This window comes from Schistocerca serialis, chromosome 3 (genome assembly GCF_023864345.2).
Source record: "Schistocerca serialis cubense isolate TAMUIC-IGC-003099 chromosome 3, iqSchSeri2.2, whole genome shotgun sequence".
Classification (NCBI taxonomy): Eukaryota; Metazoa; Arthropoda; class Insecta; order Orthoptera; family Acrididae; genus Schistocerca; species Schistocerca serialis.
In genome coordinates, this window is record NC_064640.1 from 993,556,577 (window position 1) to 993,573,923 (window position 17,347).

The window sequence follows — 17,347 nt, forward strand, 5'->3', positions numbered from 1 at the left end:
CTGATCTACATAAACGGTTTAGGGACAATCCGAGCAGCCCTTTTAGACTGTTTGCAGATGATGCTGTTATTTGCCGTCTTGTAAAGATGAAATGCAAAATGATTTAAACAAGATATCTGTATGGTCCAAAAAGTGGCAATTGACTCTAAATAACGAAAAGTGTGACACTAAAAGGAATCTGCTAAATTTCGGTTACACTATAAATCACACAAATCTAAAGGCTGTAAACTCTACTAAATACTAGGGGATTACAATTGCGAATAACTTAAACTGGAACGATCACATAGATAATGTTGTGGGGAATGCAACGAAAGACTGCTATTTATTGGCAAACACTTAGAAAATGTAACAATTCTACTAAATAGGCTACTTACACAACTCTTGTCCGCCCTGTTCTGGCGTATTGCTGTGCGGTGTGAGATCCGCATGAGATAGGACTGACAGAGTATATCGGGGAAAGTTCAGAGAAGGGCAGCTCGTTTTGTATTCTCGTGAAATAGGGGAGAAAGTGCCACCGATACGATACACGAATTGGAGTGGCAGTCATTAGAACAACAGCGTTTTCCGCTGGGTCAGGACCTTCTGATGAAATTTCAATCACCATCTTTCTCCTCAGAGTGTGAAAATGTTTTATTGGCGCCCTCCTACATAGGTAGAAATGATGATCGAGATAAAATAGGATAGATTATAGGTCGCACGGGAAGGTGTTCGTTTTTCACGCACGCTGTTCGAGAGTTGTACGGTAAAGAAGTAGCTCGAACGTGGTTCGATGAACCCTCTGCTAGGCACTTAAATACGAATTGCAGAGTAATCGTGTGGATTTAGATGAAAAAATTAAACGGACAGGGTAAAAACATACATTGGCGAGAGATGTCGGATATCATTTACGACGATATAATATAGTGAGAATTTGAAGGATACACGGGCTCCAGTATGTGCTTCAGGTTGTCTGGAATGATGGATGCGCTCCGCAGGTCCGACCTCATCACTGAAAGAGAACAAGTGGTGTGTGGACATTGCCGGTAAAGTGGGCGCGTGCGTGTGAGAGCGCGGCGCAGGTTGACGTACCGACGATGACGAAGTCGTTGTCGTCGAGCACGTCTGCGATGGCGTCGTCCATGTGCAGCAGCACGCCCCCGCGCATCTTGCGCACCTCCTGCACGTCGTTGTCATCGCCGCTGCCCTTGTTCAGCTTGCGGTAGCGCATCAGCGCCTCCGAGCCGAGCCAGTGCACGTTCTGCGAACCTGCGACACGTTCACATGTCACACACCAAACACTGCCTGCTACTAGGTCTGTGATCAAATATCGATAATCGATAGCAGTAGTGCTATGCAATTGGTGCAGTGGATAGCGTTTTCAGTTAACGTGTAGGAGGGCGACGGTTCGATTGTGGGATGTGGAATTTTTTTTCTGCTAAAGGTAGTCTGTGAGGTACGGTGTAGCGATTACTGTGGGTCTTCTACAAAACATCTACAGTTACGTATTACGAACACGGAAATGGAAATACAATCGTTTTCGTTGGTCAGCTTTTAAAGAAATCTTTTGCATGTGGTGGACGCGATTTGTTTCGCACAACTGCGTCTACTAGATTCCAAACTTGTTTTGTGTGTAATCCTTCCCCAGTGGTCCCATCGATTAATACCGACAATTATTCTTGTCACGTTCGGGTCCATTACAATCCGTTACGGCCTTCCTCACCAGTAGGCCTAGCGACTTACTTAGCAAATAATTTCGATGGTAGTGGTGCGAAACAGTTTGCGTCCACGACGTGCTAAAGACTTCTTTAAAAGCCGACCAATAAAAACGATTGTACTTCCATTTATGTGTTCGTAATATGTAACTCCAAATGTTTTATAGAAGGCCCACTGTAATCGCTGTATGACGATTAAGACGCTAGATAGCGTACCACGCAGACTACTTTTAGTAAACAAAGACAAACACGTCTCGACTTAGTATCGAACCCTCGACCTCCTGCATGCCAACCAAAAACACTATCCAGTGCACAAACTGCACAGCACTGTTTTTCTTCTGACAGAGGTAGTTACCAAACTTGTGATTACAGTGCCGCCGGACTGCCTATCCTTAACGTCCATTTATTGCCCGAAATATGCGCAGGACGAAATTTTGTGAGAGAAACTTTTGTACTGCCAGTATGTGAGGAATCGCGCTGCGAAGTTCGAGTGCGCGATTTTTTTTTCACGTTGTATATCGATAATACTTCTTCCTTATATATATCGATATCAAAACGGCAATATCGAGTGCCGATTTCTTATTTTATACTGTATTTTTTTTTCAAAAATTTTGGTAAATATTTGAAGTTGTTCTTTTGAAATTGTAGTAGAACATAATTTTACTTTCACTGTGTGAAGGAACCTTATTATTTTTAGAGCTTTCGTGACGTCCAGTCCTCTTTGATTATGTGAAGCAAGTATACGTGGCACTAAACAAGTAGTCTGATTGGACTGGGAGCGGCGGGGGGGGGGGGGGGGGGCTGCGGTGTGAATGAAACAATAAGATTTCCGATGTGAAGAAATAGCACACCAGCTGCTTTAAAAAAACGTGGAGACGTCTGAGGGGAAATGCTGACGTAATCGTCGCTTGGAGCTACCAACAGAAACTGCAACGTCTAGCTTCATCACGTAATTTTGACACTACAGCTGCTAGTTCGCTGGCGTTGGCAGAAACGAAAAAACTGAGAAGTCGACATGAAGTGTTCCGGACAAATCCGGTATGTGACGAAACCGAACAACGGGCCCATCGGGCACCTTTTATTGTGCTACTTGCATGCAAAAAAAATGGTTCAAATGGCTCTGAGCACTATGGGACTTAACATCTATGGTCATCAGTCCCCTAGAACTTAGAACTACTTAAACCTAACTAACCTAAGGACAGCACACAACACCCAGTCATCACGCGGCAGAGAAAATCCCTGACCCCGCCGGGAATCGAACCCGGGAACCCGAGCGTGGGAATCGAGAACGCTACCGCACGACCACGAGCTGCGGACACTTGCATGCAGTTACCATTGTTAGCAAAGGGTTTGTCGCCAAGCGTTTTCCTTTGAATTCTTGCTGTAAGGGAGATTGGCAGTCTGATAGCTTGTTGATGTACAGAATATCTAACAATGAATCAATACTTAAATATAAAGCTGTAAAACCGGCAGTGTATTTACAATGTGAATCCGATATGTTTATAGATCGGTTGGTCGATATTTTTCCGTCGATATATCGGTACCTTTATTTGATATCTCAATGCCGATAATGTTATTCTTTTAAATACCGATATCTCGAGGTACCGATGTTTTTAAAAATATTAACAGTCCTACCTGGAAGCACATGTACAGCTCCTCATCGGTAGCGAATATCTCAGCAACATTCTATTACAATACTAAGGATGAATAAAATCAACGACCAGGTAGGCCCGCATCTAACGTGCCGAGAAGACACAGAGTGCCGACGGACTTGATTCATTGCTGAGGTCAGCTGGAGGGTGATTAAGTCCCTGGTCGGAAAAGCTGTGTACACTATCTGATCAAAAGTATCCGGACACCTACACTGCCGGAAAAAATGCATCAGAATCAAGGATCGTGTTTAATGGCACTAGTGTATAACATGTGCGTACTGAAGTGTTAGCGATTTATTTGTCACAGTCATCGGCGATCAGATAGCACTCAGGAGACCAATCTGTGCACACTCTGTTTTGGCTTTGCAGGCAGTAATTGCGCTGAGTTTAGAGGTAAACAGTGTTAGCAACATTCATTCTAGGATGCAACCATGCCCCGACGACGAGTATGTGCTCCAGCTGATCAGTTTCAGACATTTGAACAGTGTCTCATTGTGGGCCTGCGGGAAGCTGGATGGACGTATCGATGTATTGCTGCACTTGTTGGGCGCAGTGCATCGGTGGTGTACGCCTGCTTTCAGCAGTGGTCTGTGGAACATTCCCACACTTGTATACCAGCTACTGGAGGTCCACATAGTAGAGACACACATCAACACCGATGCGTTGTGCAAGCAGCAGTGCCCGACCAAAGATCATCCAGTGACGAAATCGGGGCACATGTTACACCTGATGTGTAATCAGGGACCATTCGTAGCCATCTGCGTGTTTCGGGATTGAGATCAAATGTGCCTCTGGCCAGGATAACAGTGACACCACAATATCGGCAGGCATGACTACTCTGGTGTCACAAAAGAGTTGACCGGAGAGAGAAATGGGCTCTGTTGTCTTCAATGATGAGAGTAGGTTTTACCTGTAGATGAGTGATGGACGTACACATGTATGATGTAAACCTAGTGAGCTGCCCATTCCAGAGCGCCTCTGCCCACGACAACACACAGGTCACATCCCAGGCTTCATGGTGTGGTGCGTCATCAGTTATAACTCGCAGTTACGTTTGATATTTTTGCTGGGTAAAGTAACCAGTACCCACCACATTGGACACGCTATTACCCCCATGCTACTGCCAGTTATTCGACAGGAAGAGCATGGGCTTTTTCATGATGATAATGCACGTCTATACACGTCTGCTGCGACGAACGTGCTCTTCATGGTGCAAAAAAACTCCACTGGCCAGCAAGATCGCTAGATCAACTCACCAACTGAACATGAATGGGACATGATCAATTGGAAACTTATCCGCTCTACAGGGACAACAAAAAAACTGCCGCATTGCAACGAAATGCGCAGCATGCTTGGGACAATTTGTCTCAGGATGCCATTCGGAACTATTATGATCTGTGTACACACTGAAAAGCCGAAGAAAGTGGTACACCTGCCTAAATCGTGTATGGCCCCCGCGAGCACGCAGAAGTGCCGCAACACGACGTGGCATGGACTCGACTAATGTCTGAAGTAGTGCTGGAGGGAACTGGCACCGTGAATGCTGCAGTGCTAACCACATATCCGTAAGAGTACGAGAGGGTAGAGACCTCTTCTGAACAGCACGTTGCAAGGCATCCCAGATATGCTCAATAATGTTCATGTCTGGGGAGTTCAGTGACCAGCGAAAGCGTTTAAACTCAGAAGAGTGTTCCTGGAGCCACTTTGTAGCAATTCAGCACGTGTGGGGTGTCGCATTGTCCTGCTGGAATTGCCCATATCACTCCAACTGCACACGCCCCACATCATTACAGGGCCTCCACCAGCTTGAAGAGTCCCTGCTGACATGCAGGGTCTATGGATCCATGAGGTTTTCTCCATACCCGTACTCGTCCATCCGCTCGATACCATTTGAAACGAGACTCGTCCGTCCAGGCAACTTGTTTCCAGTCACCAACAGCCCAATGTCGGTGTTGACGGGCCCAGGCGAGGTGTAAAACTTTGTGTTGTGCAGCCATCAAGAGTACACCAACGGTCCTTCGGCTCTGAAAGCCCATATCGATGATGTTTCGTTGAAAGGTTCGCACGCTGACACTTGTTGATATCCCAGCATTGAAATCTGCAGCAATTTGCGGAAGGGTTGCACTTCTGTCACGTTGATCGATTCTCTTCATTTGTCTTTGGTCCCGTTCTGGCGGGATCTTTTTCTGAGCGCAGCGATGTTGGGAATTTGATGTTTTATTGGTTTCCTGATATTCACAGTACACTCGTGAAATGGTAGTACGAGAAAATACTCACTTCATCGGTGCCTCGGAGATGCTGTGCCTCATCGCTCGTGCGCCGACTGTAACACCACGTTCAAACCCACTTAAATCTTAATAACCTGCCATTTTAGCAGCAGTAACCGATCTAACAACTGTGCTAGACGCTTGTTGTCCTACATAGGCGTTGCTGACGCGGCGCCGTAGTCTGACTGTTTACATGTCTCTGCGTGATGACGCTGCTGATGCGCACATTTATGTGAGATAGAGAATGGGGAAAGAACGGAGGGGATGGGTGTTAATTTGCGACTTCCAGCCGCACAGGGCATTGTGATAATGCGATGGCGAAAGTTGAAAATATGCGCCGGACCGGGACTCGAGTCCGGAATTAACGCATTTCGTGAGGGGTCGCCGTTTTGTCGGACATATCCGACGTGTCAAGGACCCGTCCCACTCTTATAGAAAGGTATATATTCGAGTCGTCTATGTTCATCTCGGACAGGTCCGACAAAACTGACATCACTCAAATAGATACATTTTTGTAACAGCGCGACGGTTCCTTGACGTTTGTTTGAGGGTAGATGCATTAAGATCGTCCGAAATCCTATGGGAATCAACTATTAGCGAGAAGGGAGTTAACGGACGAGGAACGTTGCATTGCAGCGTGCATCGATTTGGATATTCGAATCGTTCATTGACCGTGTCCGGAAGACTGGGAATACATAGGATTGGGGGGGGGGGGGGGGGAGGTCAAGTCAGCCGCTCATGAGAACCGGTAAATCAGAGTTCGAGTCCCGGTCCGGCACAAATTTTCAACTTTCCACCACAGTGCCCTGAGTGATTGAATGTCACCAATTCCCACCCACCCCTTCCTCTTTTTTTCCACATTTTCTACTTTTATGATCACTTGCATGCGAGAGTACACCAACCTCCTTTTATACTGTTGATTCCGCCTCTCACGACATCTAACGGTGAATTCCGCGTTACATAGAGGTGGCCGGGTACCTGTGATCAGATAGTTTATAGCTTGTCACTGTTCAGGAAGCAGAGGACTCGGGGCAAGTCGGATGGCCTTTGGTCGGTATGGCTTGTTTCTGTCCATTACTATTATTTATTTTATGGCCTTCATTGGAACACTCTAGTGAAAAATACAAAGTTGTAAACAAGTTGTTACACAGTGATACAATTTGGCTCAACAATAACTTAATATGGTATTTAGGTAATATAATTATTAGAGTCTATTCTTATATGAAAGGTGTTTTGCTCTTCTGTCTGTCCAATTTTTCTTCATTCTTTCAGATATTTTCTTTCTTTCGTTACTAAATTTAGCTAGGAAACAATATAGCGCTCTGTAGCGATATAGCATCGAAGTCTGCATGTTGAATGCAATGCTGATTTGAATGTATTTCCTTCCTTGCGAGGAAGAGTTTGGCTTGTTCCGCCCATTCCCGTGCAGCAGGCAAGTTTTAGGCGGTGGTCTCGTGCTTACGCTTTCAGCATACCCGCGAAAGCTGCCATGTTATAGGGGAGAGGACCAACGTGTGGACACACCACAGATATTGAAGACCTGCAACTAATATATGATGCTAAAGAGAGACACACCTCCTGGTCAGCTAGATGGCAACGCGGTTTCAACCCAGATCTGTGCTTTGTTAGTAGAGACCACAAGGGTAAAGGTTACACATCAAGAAGGAAAGCACTAACTAACTTCCCACACAGCCAGCATAGACCTGTCATTGTCCACATTGGAATACAAGTCCCTCCTATAAAATCAGCTTCAAAACCAAGATGGAATTTTGAAAAGGCTGATTGGGAGTCATACGCAAAACGTGCCGATGCCACTGTACTGTGGATAAAGCCAATCATTAACAACTATGAACGATTTAGTAAAGCTCTTATTGCATCAGCTAAGAAAACTATACCACGCGGTTTCAGGAAAGAATATACACCTGCCTGGAATGAAACAACTGAACGCCTCTACAACGAGTTCAAAGAATCGGGAGACAGGGAAGTGGCAGAGGAACTTATCGAGTCACTTGACAGCGCCCGAAGAGAAAAGTGGAAAAAAAACCGTGGAAGATATAGACTTTAGAAAGTCCAGTCGAAAATCGTGGGCCCTACTCAGGAAACTAGGATCTGGTGCATACAATCCCTGTGAAAAAGCAAAAACCACTCCCAATGCAATTGCAGGCCGTATAGCCAATATGTCCAGGGCACCTCTTGACAAAGAAACCGCCAGAAACATTAACAAACTAATTAAAACACGGTGGAGACAAGCTACTGAAAGATCACATCCTGCAGCACCTTTCACATTGGAAGAACTGAAAACGGCTATCTCGAACATCAAAACTAGGAAGGCAGCTGGGCCAGATGAGTTATACCCAGAATTTATTAAGTATAGTGGGAAAAATGTTATCAACTGGCTCGTGAACTTCTATAATAACGTCCTTGAAGAAGACCGAGTGCCTAAGATATTCAAAAGATCTAAAGTATTGCCAATATTAAAACCTGGGAAAACACCAGACAAGCCTGAACATTTTAGACCAATCTCTCTCCTGAGCACCTGCTTCAGACTCTTGGAGAGACTCTTGCATAATTGTATTGGGACGACTTTGAATGAAAGAATCCCCATCGAGCAGGCTGGTTTTCGACCACAACGTAATTGTTGCGACCAAGTACTGGCTTTAACAACACATATCGAGAACGGTTATGAACGGAAACTTAAAACAGCTGTTGCATTTGTAGATTTAACCGCTGCATACGATACTGTGTGGAGGCATGGTCTTCTTAGCAAGATACTTGAGATTGTCCCTTGCCATACCTTGGACAAATTACTAAGTGATATGCTCAGCAATAGAACCCTTGAAGTTCATCTAGAAGGAAGGAAGAGTCGAACCATTGTTTCAAACAACGGCTTACCACAAGGTTCTGTATTGGCACCATTACTTTTCAATGTGTACATAAGCGACATACCAACAACAAATGCGCGGAAGTTCTGTTACGCAGATGATATGGCCCTGGCTGTGCAACATGAAAGTTTTGAACAGTGTGAAAACCCCCTTAACCAAGACCTCGGAGTAATGGGTAAATATTTCAAATCTTGGAGATTAATTCCTAACCCAATAAAGTCAGAAGTTACAGTGTTTCATTTAAACAACCAACAGGCAACCCGATCCCCTGACGTTACCTTTACTGGTGGAAAGTTAAAGCAGAACCCAAACCCAAAATATCTTGGTATTAAATTGGATAGATCGCTTACATTCAAACCACACCTAATAGATACTGCTACTAAGATACGTACAAGAAATAATATTATTCAAAAGCTCGCCAATACTAGCTGGGTAGCTGATGTACATACTCTGAAGATTTCTTCGGTAGCGCTGGTGTACTCTGTTGCGGAATATTGCAGCCCTATTTGGCTTAACAGCAGCCACACGTCTAAAGTGGATACTCAACTAAACAATACCATGAGAACCATAACTGGGACCATTAAATCCACCCCACTACCTTGGCTTCCTGTTCTCTGCAGTATAGCTCCACCACATGTAAGGCTGCAAACCGCCTTTGTTAATGAATGGCGTAAAATCTCCTCCAATACCAACCTTCCAATCCATCAGGACACTGCCCCAAATCTTTCCCGACTAAGATGTAGAAGACCACCATGGAGAACAGCTCAAAACCTTATAATTACGTCTTACGATGATATGGATTCACGGAAAAATGAATGGTCTCAGACTGAACTATCCAAGAACTGCAATGAAATATCACCTGGTGGAAACCTACCTGGTACAGACCTGCCAAGAAGAACTTGGGTTATACTCAATAGACTCAGAACTGCTCATGGCAGAAGTGGCGAGATGCTCTGTAGATGGGGCATACGAGATTCACCACAGTGCGACTGTGGACATCCAGAGCAAACGATCCAGTACATCATTCAGGAATGCCCTAAACGTGCGTTTAAAGGATCCATTCGAGAAATTTATGCAGCCTCCCCTGCAGCCGTCGAGTGGATGGAAGGCCTAGACATAGAACTTTAAAGAGACTCTATAGATTCCATATATGTGACTGCTGAATGACCTTATAGAAACAATTTCTGTATGGTAATTTTATCTTATCTATGACAAAATACCTTATTGTAACAATCTGTGTATGCCTACTTTATCCTTAATTGAATGTCCATAAGACGAGACATTATTTATGTGTTATAATGTATGTTGATATTATCTTTATCTGTCTGTATGTATTTAAACATGAAACCATTTGTACTTGAAAACCACATACGCTAAATAAATAAATAACCACAGTTCCGTGCCTAATACGGTGGAGGACAACCGCTAGCATTCAAAACAGCATCCAGTCTTCTTGGAATGGATAAATACGGGTTCGTTACAGTTTTCAAGGGAATTGTGCCCTTCCTCCCTCAAAATAGTGGCAAGCTGAGGTAACGATGATGGAGGTGGATAGCGATCACGCATCCTTGTTGTGGTGTCACCGCCAGACACCACACTTGCTAGGTGGTAGCTTAAATCGGCGGCGGTCCATTTAGTACATGTCGGACCCGCGTGTCGCCACTGTGTGATCGCAGACCGAGCGCCACCACAAGGCAAGTCTCGAGATACGGAATAGCACTCGCCCCAGTTGTACGACGGCTTTGCTAGCGACTACACTGACGAAGCCTTTCTCTCATTTGCCGAGAGACAGTTAGAATAGCCTTCAGCTAAGTCCCTGGCTACGACCTAGCAAGGCGCCATTAGCCTTACATAGTTTGATAGTTATCGTATGAAATGTCTCATCCAGAACGATGTATACAACAAGGATAGATAAAAGTTAAGTATTCGAGGAGCTGCATACTTTTCTTATTAGAATTCACTACTTATCCTGTTCCAGAATTCACGCCCGTCTGCGTTAGATAGCGTGCATTTCGGCCTCCTCTATCTACAAGGTGTTGGCACATTTACCAACACATCACTTGTCTTCAAAGCAGACCACAAAAGGCTCAATAGTATTGAGATCTAGTGACGATGGTGGCCAAGGGAAATGTGATAATTCATCCTCGTGCTCACAAATCTGGTCCTGGACAATGCGAGCTGTGTTAGCAGGGACCCTGTCGTCTTGGAACATATCGTCACCGTTGTGGAATAAATGTTTTACAGTGGGAAATACCTGATCAGCCAAAATAGTCACATAATCCTCGACAGAAATGCGACCTCGCAGATTACCCGTGGGGCCCATGGAATACCTCCATATGGCTGCCAAATCATCACCGAATCCCCACCATGTTTCACTCTTGGAACGTAAATTCAGCCAGAAATTGGAAATAGTGTGTAACAAGATTCATTCGACCGAATAACTTTCTTACAGTGCTCCACGATGCAGGTTTTATGGCTTCGGCACCACGTTTTCATGTTACGGGCATTTTCATCACTGCTGAGTGGTTGTGGAATTCCAGCTCGCCCTGAAATTCGCACCTTATGGACTCCCTTAGTGTTTTTTTTGTTGCTGACTGGGTTCGCGAGTGCGACATTCAGTTCTGCAGTGATTTTTGAAGCTGTCGTCCTTTTTATTTTTCGTCATAATCCTCTCGAATGAGCATCTGTGACAATCACTCAGCACACACTTTCACCTGCGTTGTGACTTAGCGGATGATGTTTATCCTGTTTCCCTGTACCTAAATTTTCGATATGTGCCTCTTGAAACACCAAACACTTCGGCTACCTCGGTTACACAGGCACCCAACATACGAGCGCCAACAATCCCACCTTCTAATTCACTTAGCTCTCACAACTACACAGAACACTGTTCTGATCACGGCGTCCAATCACTTGCGAACGCAGACACTTTCGGTTTTACCTGCTTCGAAGGGTTGAGTGCCCTTGTCTCCTCCTCCTACCCTGGAACACGGCCCTTGGGATTCCCCTGGAAGGTGTACAGAAGCTTGCTGTTTTACCTGCTCCGAAGGGAAACTAGCGCCACGCTGGTCGAAGCACAAGTCCTTATGCTCGCTTTACTTCCGAAGTTCCTCGGGTGACCATCAGTATGGAAGTTATTACAACGGCCAAGGGCAGGCCTTCCGCTCATCACAGTAGTTACACGATCGTGAAGTGAAGGAACCTAAAGAATCTGTTTTTACGTGGGTGACCTTACGCCAAAAATCGGATCATTGCAATGGAAGGATGCATTCGAAGAACGGAGAAGTGTTTAACATAGCAGAACATCTCTGTGGATCACCTGATGATTCAGTTCTGGCAGTGAAGATCCAAGTGGAGAACCGAGCGAGGTGGCGCAGTGGTTAGCACACTGGACTCGCATTCGGGAGGACGACGGTTCAATCCCGTCTCCAGCCATCCTGATTTAGGTTTTCCGTGATTTCCCTAAATCACTTCAGGCAAATGCCGGGATGGTTCCTTTGAAAGGGCACGGCCGATTTCCTTCCCCATCCTTCCCTAACCCGAGCTTGCGCTCCGTCTCTAATGACCTCGTTGTCGACGGGACGTTAAACACTAACCACCACCACCACCACCAAGTGGAGAGGGCGGAGAAGAGACATGAGAAGAAACTACGCAGTTATCAGAGAAATAGGTGGATGAAATGGGAAATCTTCATGATAAAGATTATGCCTTTGTTACGTGATGCCTAATTCAAAATCTTTGAAGAGGACCTTGCGTCGTCACTAGAGTCAAGTGTGGGGAACAAACAATAGCTCATAAACACTTATGAATTTGTACTTTCATCATTGCAGCCCAGTCAGCAATCGTGATAATCTAATATATAAGAAACTACCAGCCTCGATTGCGGTAATGAAACCAACCTTTACCTAGGTTTCAGCCCAAATAATTGAGCCTTCTTCAGAAGATATACCTGAATCTATAATATGTCCAAGAGGGCATGGTCTAGAAATAAAACTACAACAGCCTGAATAAGCGTAGTCACATTTTAAAAATGAATCATCTTCGTGAAGGTCTTTTAAAAACGGGAGATGGCAGTAACTTTCTTCGAGAAGACGACAAATTGCAGGAGAAGATAATCATTTTTAGTGGCAATAAAGGGAAAGAAAGCTCGAAAACGTTTTTCTAATTTTTTATGGATGGGACATTTAAGAAGTGCAGCAAGTAGTTTGCACAAATCTGAACCAAACATGAAAACTTTGGAGGACCGAGTGACGAAACAAACGTTCTTCCTACTGCACTTGCACTGCTACTAATATAACGAAAAGCTCTCTCAATCTTTTGACTGCTTTGTTAACAACTGCCTACAGAATGAGGATATTCCCAAAGCAATGTGTTACGGAATGTGGCATCGAACGGTGAACACCGTAGAAGGGTGGCACAACAAAATAATAACAACATAAATAACGTTATTGGACACCCTCATCCTACGTCACCTACTTGGTGGAGTACTTGAAGAAGGAAGTAAAGCTCACAAACTGCATGTTCATGAATTTGGAGACCAATCTTGAAGGAAAGAAGAGGAAGACGAAATAATTGAAGCTGGACAACAAGAGACAGATCCGCAAAAAAATATGAAGAGTTTGGCAACGTTAGGTCCTGCTTGCGACCCATTGACTGTATTCAGAATGGCGATTAATATATGTTAAAAAGTAATGTATTAAGAAGCTATGAAGACCACTGAGTCCTCTCGCAGATTATTTAATTAACATTATAAAGTACTCCCTAAGGCAAAAAAAAAACAAACAAAAAACGACGCACCGTGAAGGAATTATCCGAATGGGACAGAAATCGGTAAACGTGATGTACATATACAGGCAAACAAATGACTTCAATTTCAGAAAAATTGGATGATTTATTCAAGAGAAAGGGCTCCATAAATTGAGCAAATCATTAACGCGTTGGTCCACCTCTGGTCCTTATGCAAGCATTTATTCGGCAAGCCTTTAATTGATAGGTTTGTTGGCTGCTGGCCAAGGTAGGGTTTGGTAAGCACGAAGACAAGCAGGAATACTCTCGCCCTATACGGCTGGGCATTATCTTGCTGAAATGTAAGCCCACGATGGCTTGTCACGAAGGGCAACAAAACGAGGCATAGAATGTCGCGGACTTACTGCTGTGCTGTAAGAGTGCCGTGGATGACTACCAAAGGGATCTTGCTATGAAAAGATATGGCACGCCCGCAGTACGGCCAGACAGCCAAGAGTGATACCAGATTTTACTCTCGGCTGTCGGGCTGTATGGAGGGCGACCATCAGGGTGGTATCCCATCGCTGTCTTTCTTTCCTTTTGCGTTTTGTGTCCAAAGAGTGATCACATTTGGCAATTTTTTCTTCTGGGATGGGAAGGTAAGGAAAATAGTTTCATATTATTGTTTATTCGCTTGAAAAGGTACTTGGGCACTCTATGGGTCCTTTAGTCCTTTGAGGATGTTGGTTACGTAGTCGTACGAGTGACGAGTGAGAAACTATTTACGTGTAGGATGCTTAATAACTAAACATTGCATCATATTTGATGGCCCTGTGGGGACGCAATAGTGGCTCGAGGCACCTAGTATTTGTGCCAATGTCGTGGTAGGGCCTGGCCTACATTCTCGAGTTGGCTCGTGTATTTCTCTCGTTCTGGCCCACCTTGGGGCGCCTAGGCTCCACTTCAAGCACCCGTTTTGTAGTGGTTGCAAACTGCAAATATTAGAGTCACATGTTGTTCCCCAAAACGTTGAGCCGTACAGCAGGGAGGGTTGTACCGTTGGTCTATGAAGTTTTAATTTCGTTCCTGCTCGTGAAAAACGGCGTGAGTGACCGGATCATCTTCATACTATTCAATTTTCCATCTTGTATGTGTGGGGTAAAAGTCATCACTTTATCCAGTATCACTTCCAGGTATTTCGTAATCGTGGTCCAGGGTATTAGCTGTCCATTGTTGGCAAGTCGCATCCTCAGTTCCGGCCGTTTCTTCGTAAACAGTATTCCTGCAGTTTTCGTAGGGTCTAGGGTGATTTTATTGCTCTTCGCCCACTGTTCGGTGACTCAAGTTATCGCTGCGTCCTGTTGACCAGTTGTTCGATGTTCCTCCCAGAGGTTAGGAAGGCCGTGTACCGGCGTACAGACTGACAGTGACTTGTCGAATGGTGGGAAAGTCGTTAATTCGTAAATGAAAAATACACGGTGATATCACTGCTCCCTGTCGGATGCAAGCTGAGACAGTTTTCAGTGATGACTTGTTCCCATCTATTGGTACAAACAGACGTCTGTCTGCCACTGCTGTCTGGGGCGTCTCCAAACACGTCTTGCTGGTTAGTGGGGCTCAGTTCGAAGTGGAACTCATCAGTCTTCAATCCCGCTTTGAACTCAGCCCCGGACAACAGCAAGGATACCAACTTGAATCTCACCCGCCGACAACAGGGAGCGATGGCCTGGGGTTCGAAGCGGACACGACGAATACGAAGAAGGGCCTCCCTTACCTGCGGGATAGCTGGTCAAATTACCTGGCGGAAGGTGAGTGTCTGGGACCCTGCCAGCTGCAAATGTCCACGATCCTGACCGTGACTGACACTTGCAATTAATGGAGGGCATTGCACAGGCGCCGCTTACGGTCAAATACAGCGACGCCACCTGCACACTTGGCAAGCATCTGCATTTACATTCGAGCATGCGTTTCCATACCTTTGTCCAACCTTTGGATATTGTGCGTACAGCATTCTCTTTTCTGTGACGATTTTTTTAAAGTACGTTTCCTTAAATCAAAATGTGTAAACCGCAGTTGGATTTGACATTCAGGTAGCGACCTTTAATATTCATCATCCAGACCCTTAAAAAAGGTAAAGATGAAATCAACCTCAAGGTTGGTTTGAACACCACAGTGCTTTACTAGACTTGGTCCTACTGTAGATGGTGTGCTCTTGTCTTCTTCCAATTTTTGAACTGACTCAACCACGAAGTTATGGGGGGACTTACAATTCAACGTGGCCTCCGAACAAAGGTGCTACTCAAGCTTCGATTAATATTGATTAGAATGGACACAATATTTAGTATTAACGATGACTGTAGCCACGGTTTTGCACACAACAAATGTTACAGCTAGGTGGGCGGGTGTGTTACACCCCCAACTGACAGGTGCAACTAAGTTTCACATAGGCATTTTGGTTGGACGTGTCAGCTGAGGTTCAGCTATATCCGTTAATGGATGTATGAAATGAATCGTGTTTTCTTGAAATCAAAAATGGTTGAAATGGCTCTGAGCACTATGGGACTTAACATCTTAGGTCATCAGTCCCCTAGAACTTAGAACTACTTAAACCTAACTAACCTAAGGACAGCACACACAGCCATGCCCGAGGCAGGATTCGAACCTGCGACCGTAGCAGTCCCGCGGTTCCGGACTGTAGCGCATAGAACCGCACGGCCACCGGTGCCGCCTTCGTGAAATCCTTGCGGATGTACTGTACATCGATTCCTTCAGTACGTGCCTGAATACTACTCCCTGTGGCTTCATAATGGAATGCAAATAAAGAGTAAAGGAGTAAATACTGTCATTCAGACGTAAAAATTGAAAAACGGCAAACAGTTTTCATTTTTCGCCCGCATAATTTCAGAAGCTCACCTCCTCCCTTTCTACCGTCGCCATGAAAGTCACAAAATGAATCGTCGTTCAGTAGGGAGAGATGTTTCTGTAATGGAGAAAGACTTCCTCCAGGTACAACACAACAGAAGGGCTTATATTTATGGAATATAATATTACATTACTAACACGAATTATGTTACAATATAGTTTTTCAAACTACAGTTCAGAGGAGTAGAAGGAATTGGCCAACAGAAAATCCCTCAATTCCCTTGTACTTCCGGTGTATTATCAGCAAGACATTAAATATACTCTGGCAAGTTTTTGAAAACGTCTGTACCTATCAAATTTAATTCTTATGTATTAATGCAAACTCTTGAAGTTTTTCTAGTAAGGTGTTTTTGTATTGTAAACATTTTTTCTCCGAATATCGAATTCTTCCCACTCAATAAATAAATAGCTGGCCGATGTGGCCGAGCGGTTCTAGGCGCTGCAGTTTGGAACCGCGCTCCTGCTACGGTCGCAGGTTCGAATCCTGCCTCGGCCATGGATGTGTGTGATGTCCATAGGTTAGTTAGGTTTAAGTAGTTCTAAGTCTAGGGGACTGATGACCTCAGATGTTAAGTCTCATGGTGCTTAGAGCCATTTGAACCAATAAATAAATGAATCGATTCTGTAACTTTTTAGTGATTGACGACAATATTGTACAATAAACTGATTTCTTCGTCCTAATATCATACACTATTTTAAAACTAAGCTAAGGCGCTTTATTAAGTTTAGGCAGTGCGTTTTCCAATTCAAGTTGTGGTCTATCTGCACTCCAAAAATCTGAACACCGTCTGCTTACGAGCACAGTGGTGGTTTTATTTGTCGTTGTCGATGTGGACAATTTAGACCTAATTTGACGGCTTGACTCATTAAGATATCCTAGAGGTCGGTCTTGCACCGTGAATTTAAAGCCCTTACATTTAGTGCACAACTGGTCGTGAAACCCTTTTGAGTATGTAGACAAGTTAGCGAATAATATACAAATAAGAGAAATGACTGAAAAGTAACAGCTCCGATTTTTTATCCTGCTCTCAACATTGCTTGAGGTATTACGTGCCATGTACATTACTCGGCTGACTTTCCCGCTTCGCTGACTCAAGTTATGACCCTCTCCCCCTAGAGAGATCCGAATTGCAGTATGTAACATGGCGCTGTGTAGTGCAACTACGTCAGTGCGTGAGAAACAACGCGTTGTAATCGAGTTTGTAACC

The 17,347-nt window shown here is 44.6% G+C and overlaps 1 protein-coding gene across 1 annotated transcript in view; it reads right to left on the reverse strand.

Annotated features, from left to right (window-relative positions):
• Window positions 1–17,347, reverse strand: part of LOC126471443 (histidine ammonia-lyase-like) — a 241,699-nt gene that overhangs the window by 177,123 nt on the left and 47,229 nt on the right. Inside the window, exons 2-3 of the mRNA XM_050099622.1 lie at window positions 1,069–1,245; window positions 922–988 (exon numbers count right to left, since the gene is read on the reverse strand). Of these exons, the coding sequence (XP_049955579.1) occupies window positions 922–988; window positions 1,069–1,245 (244 nt within the window). The remainder of the gene's footprint in view (window positions 1–921; window positions 989–1,068; window positions 1,246–17,347) is intronic.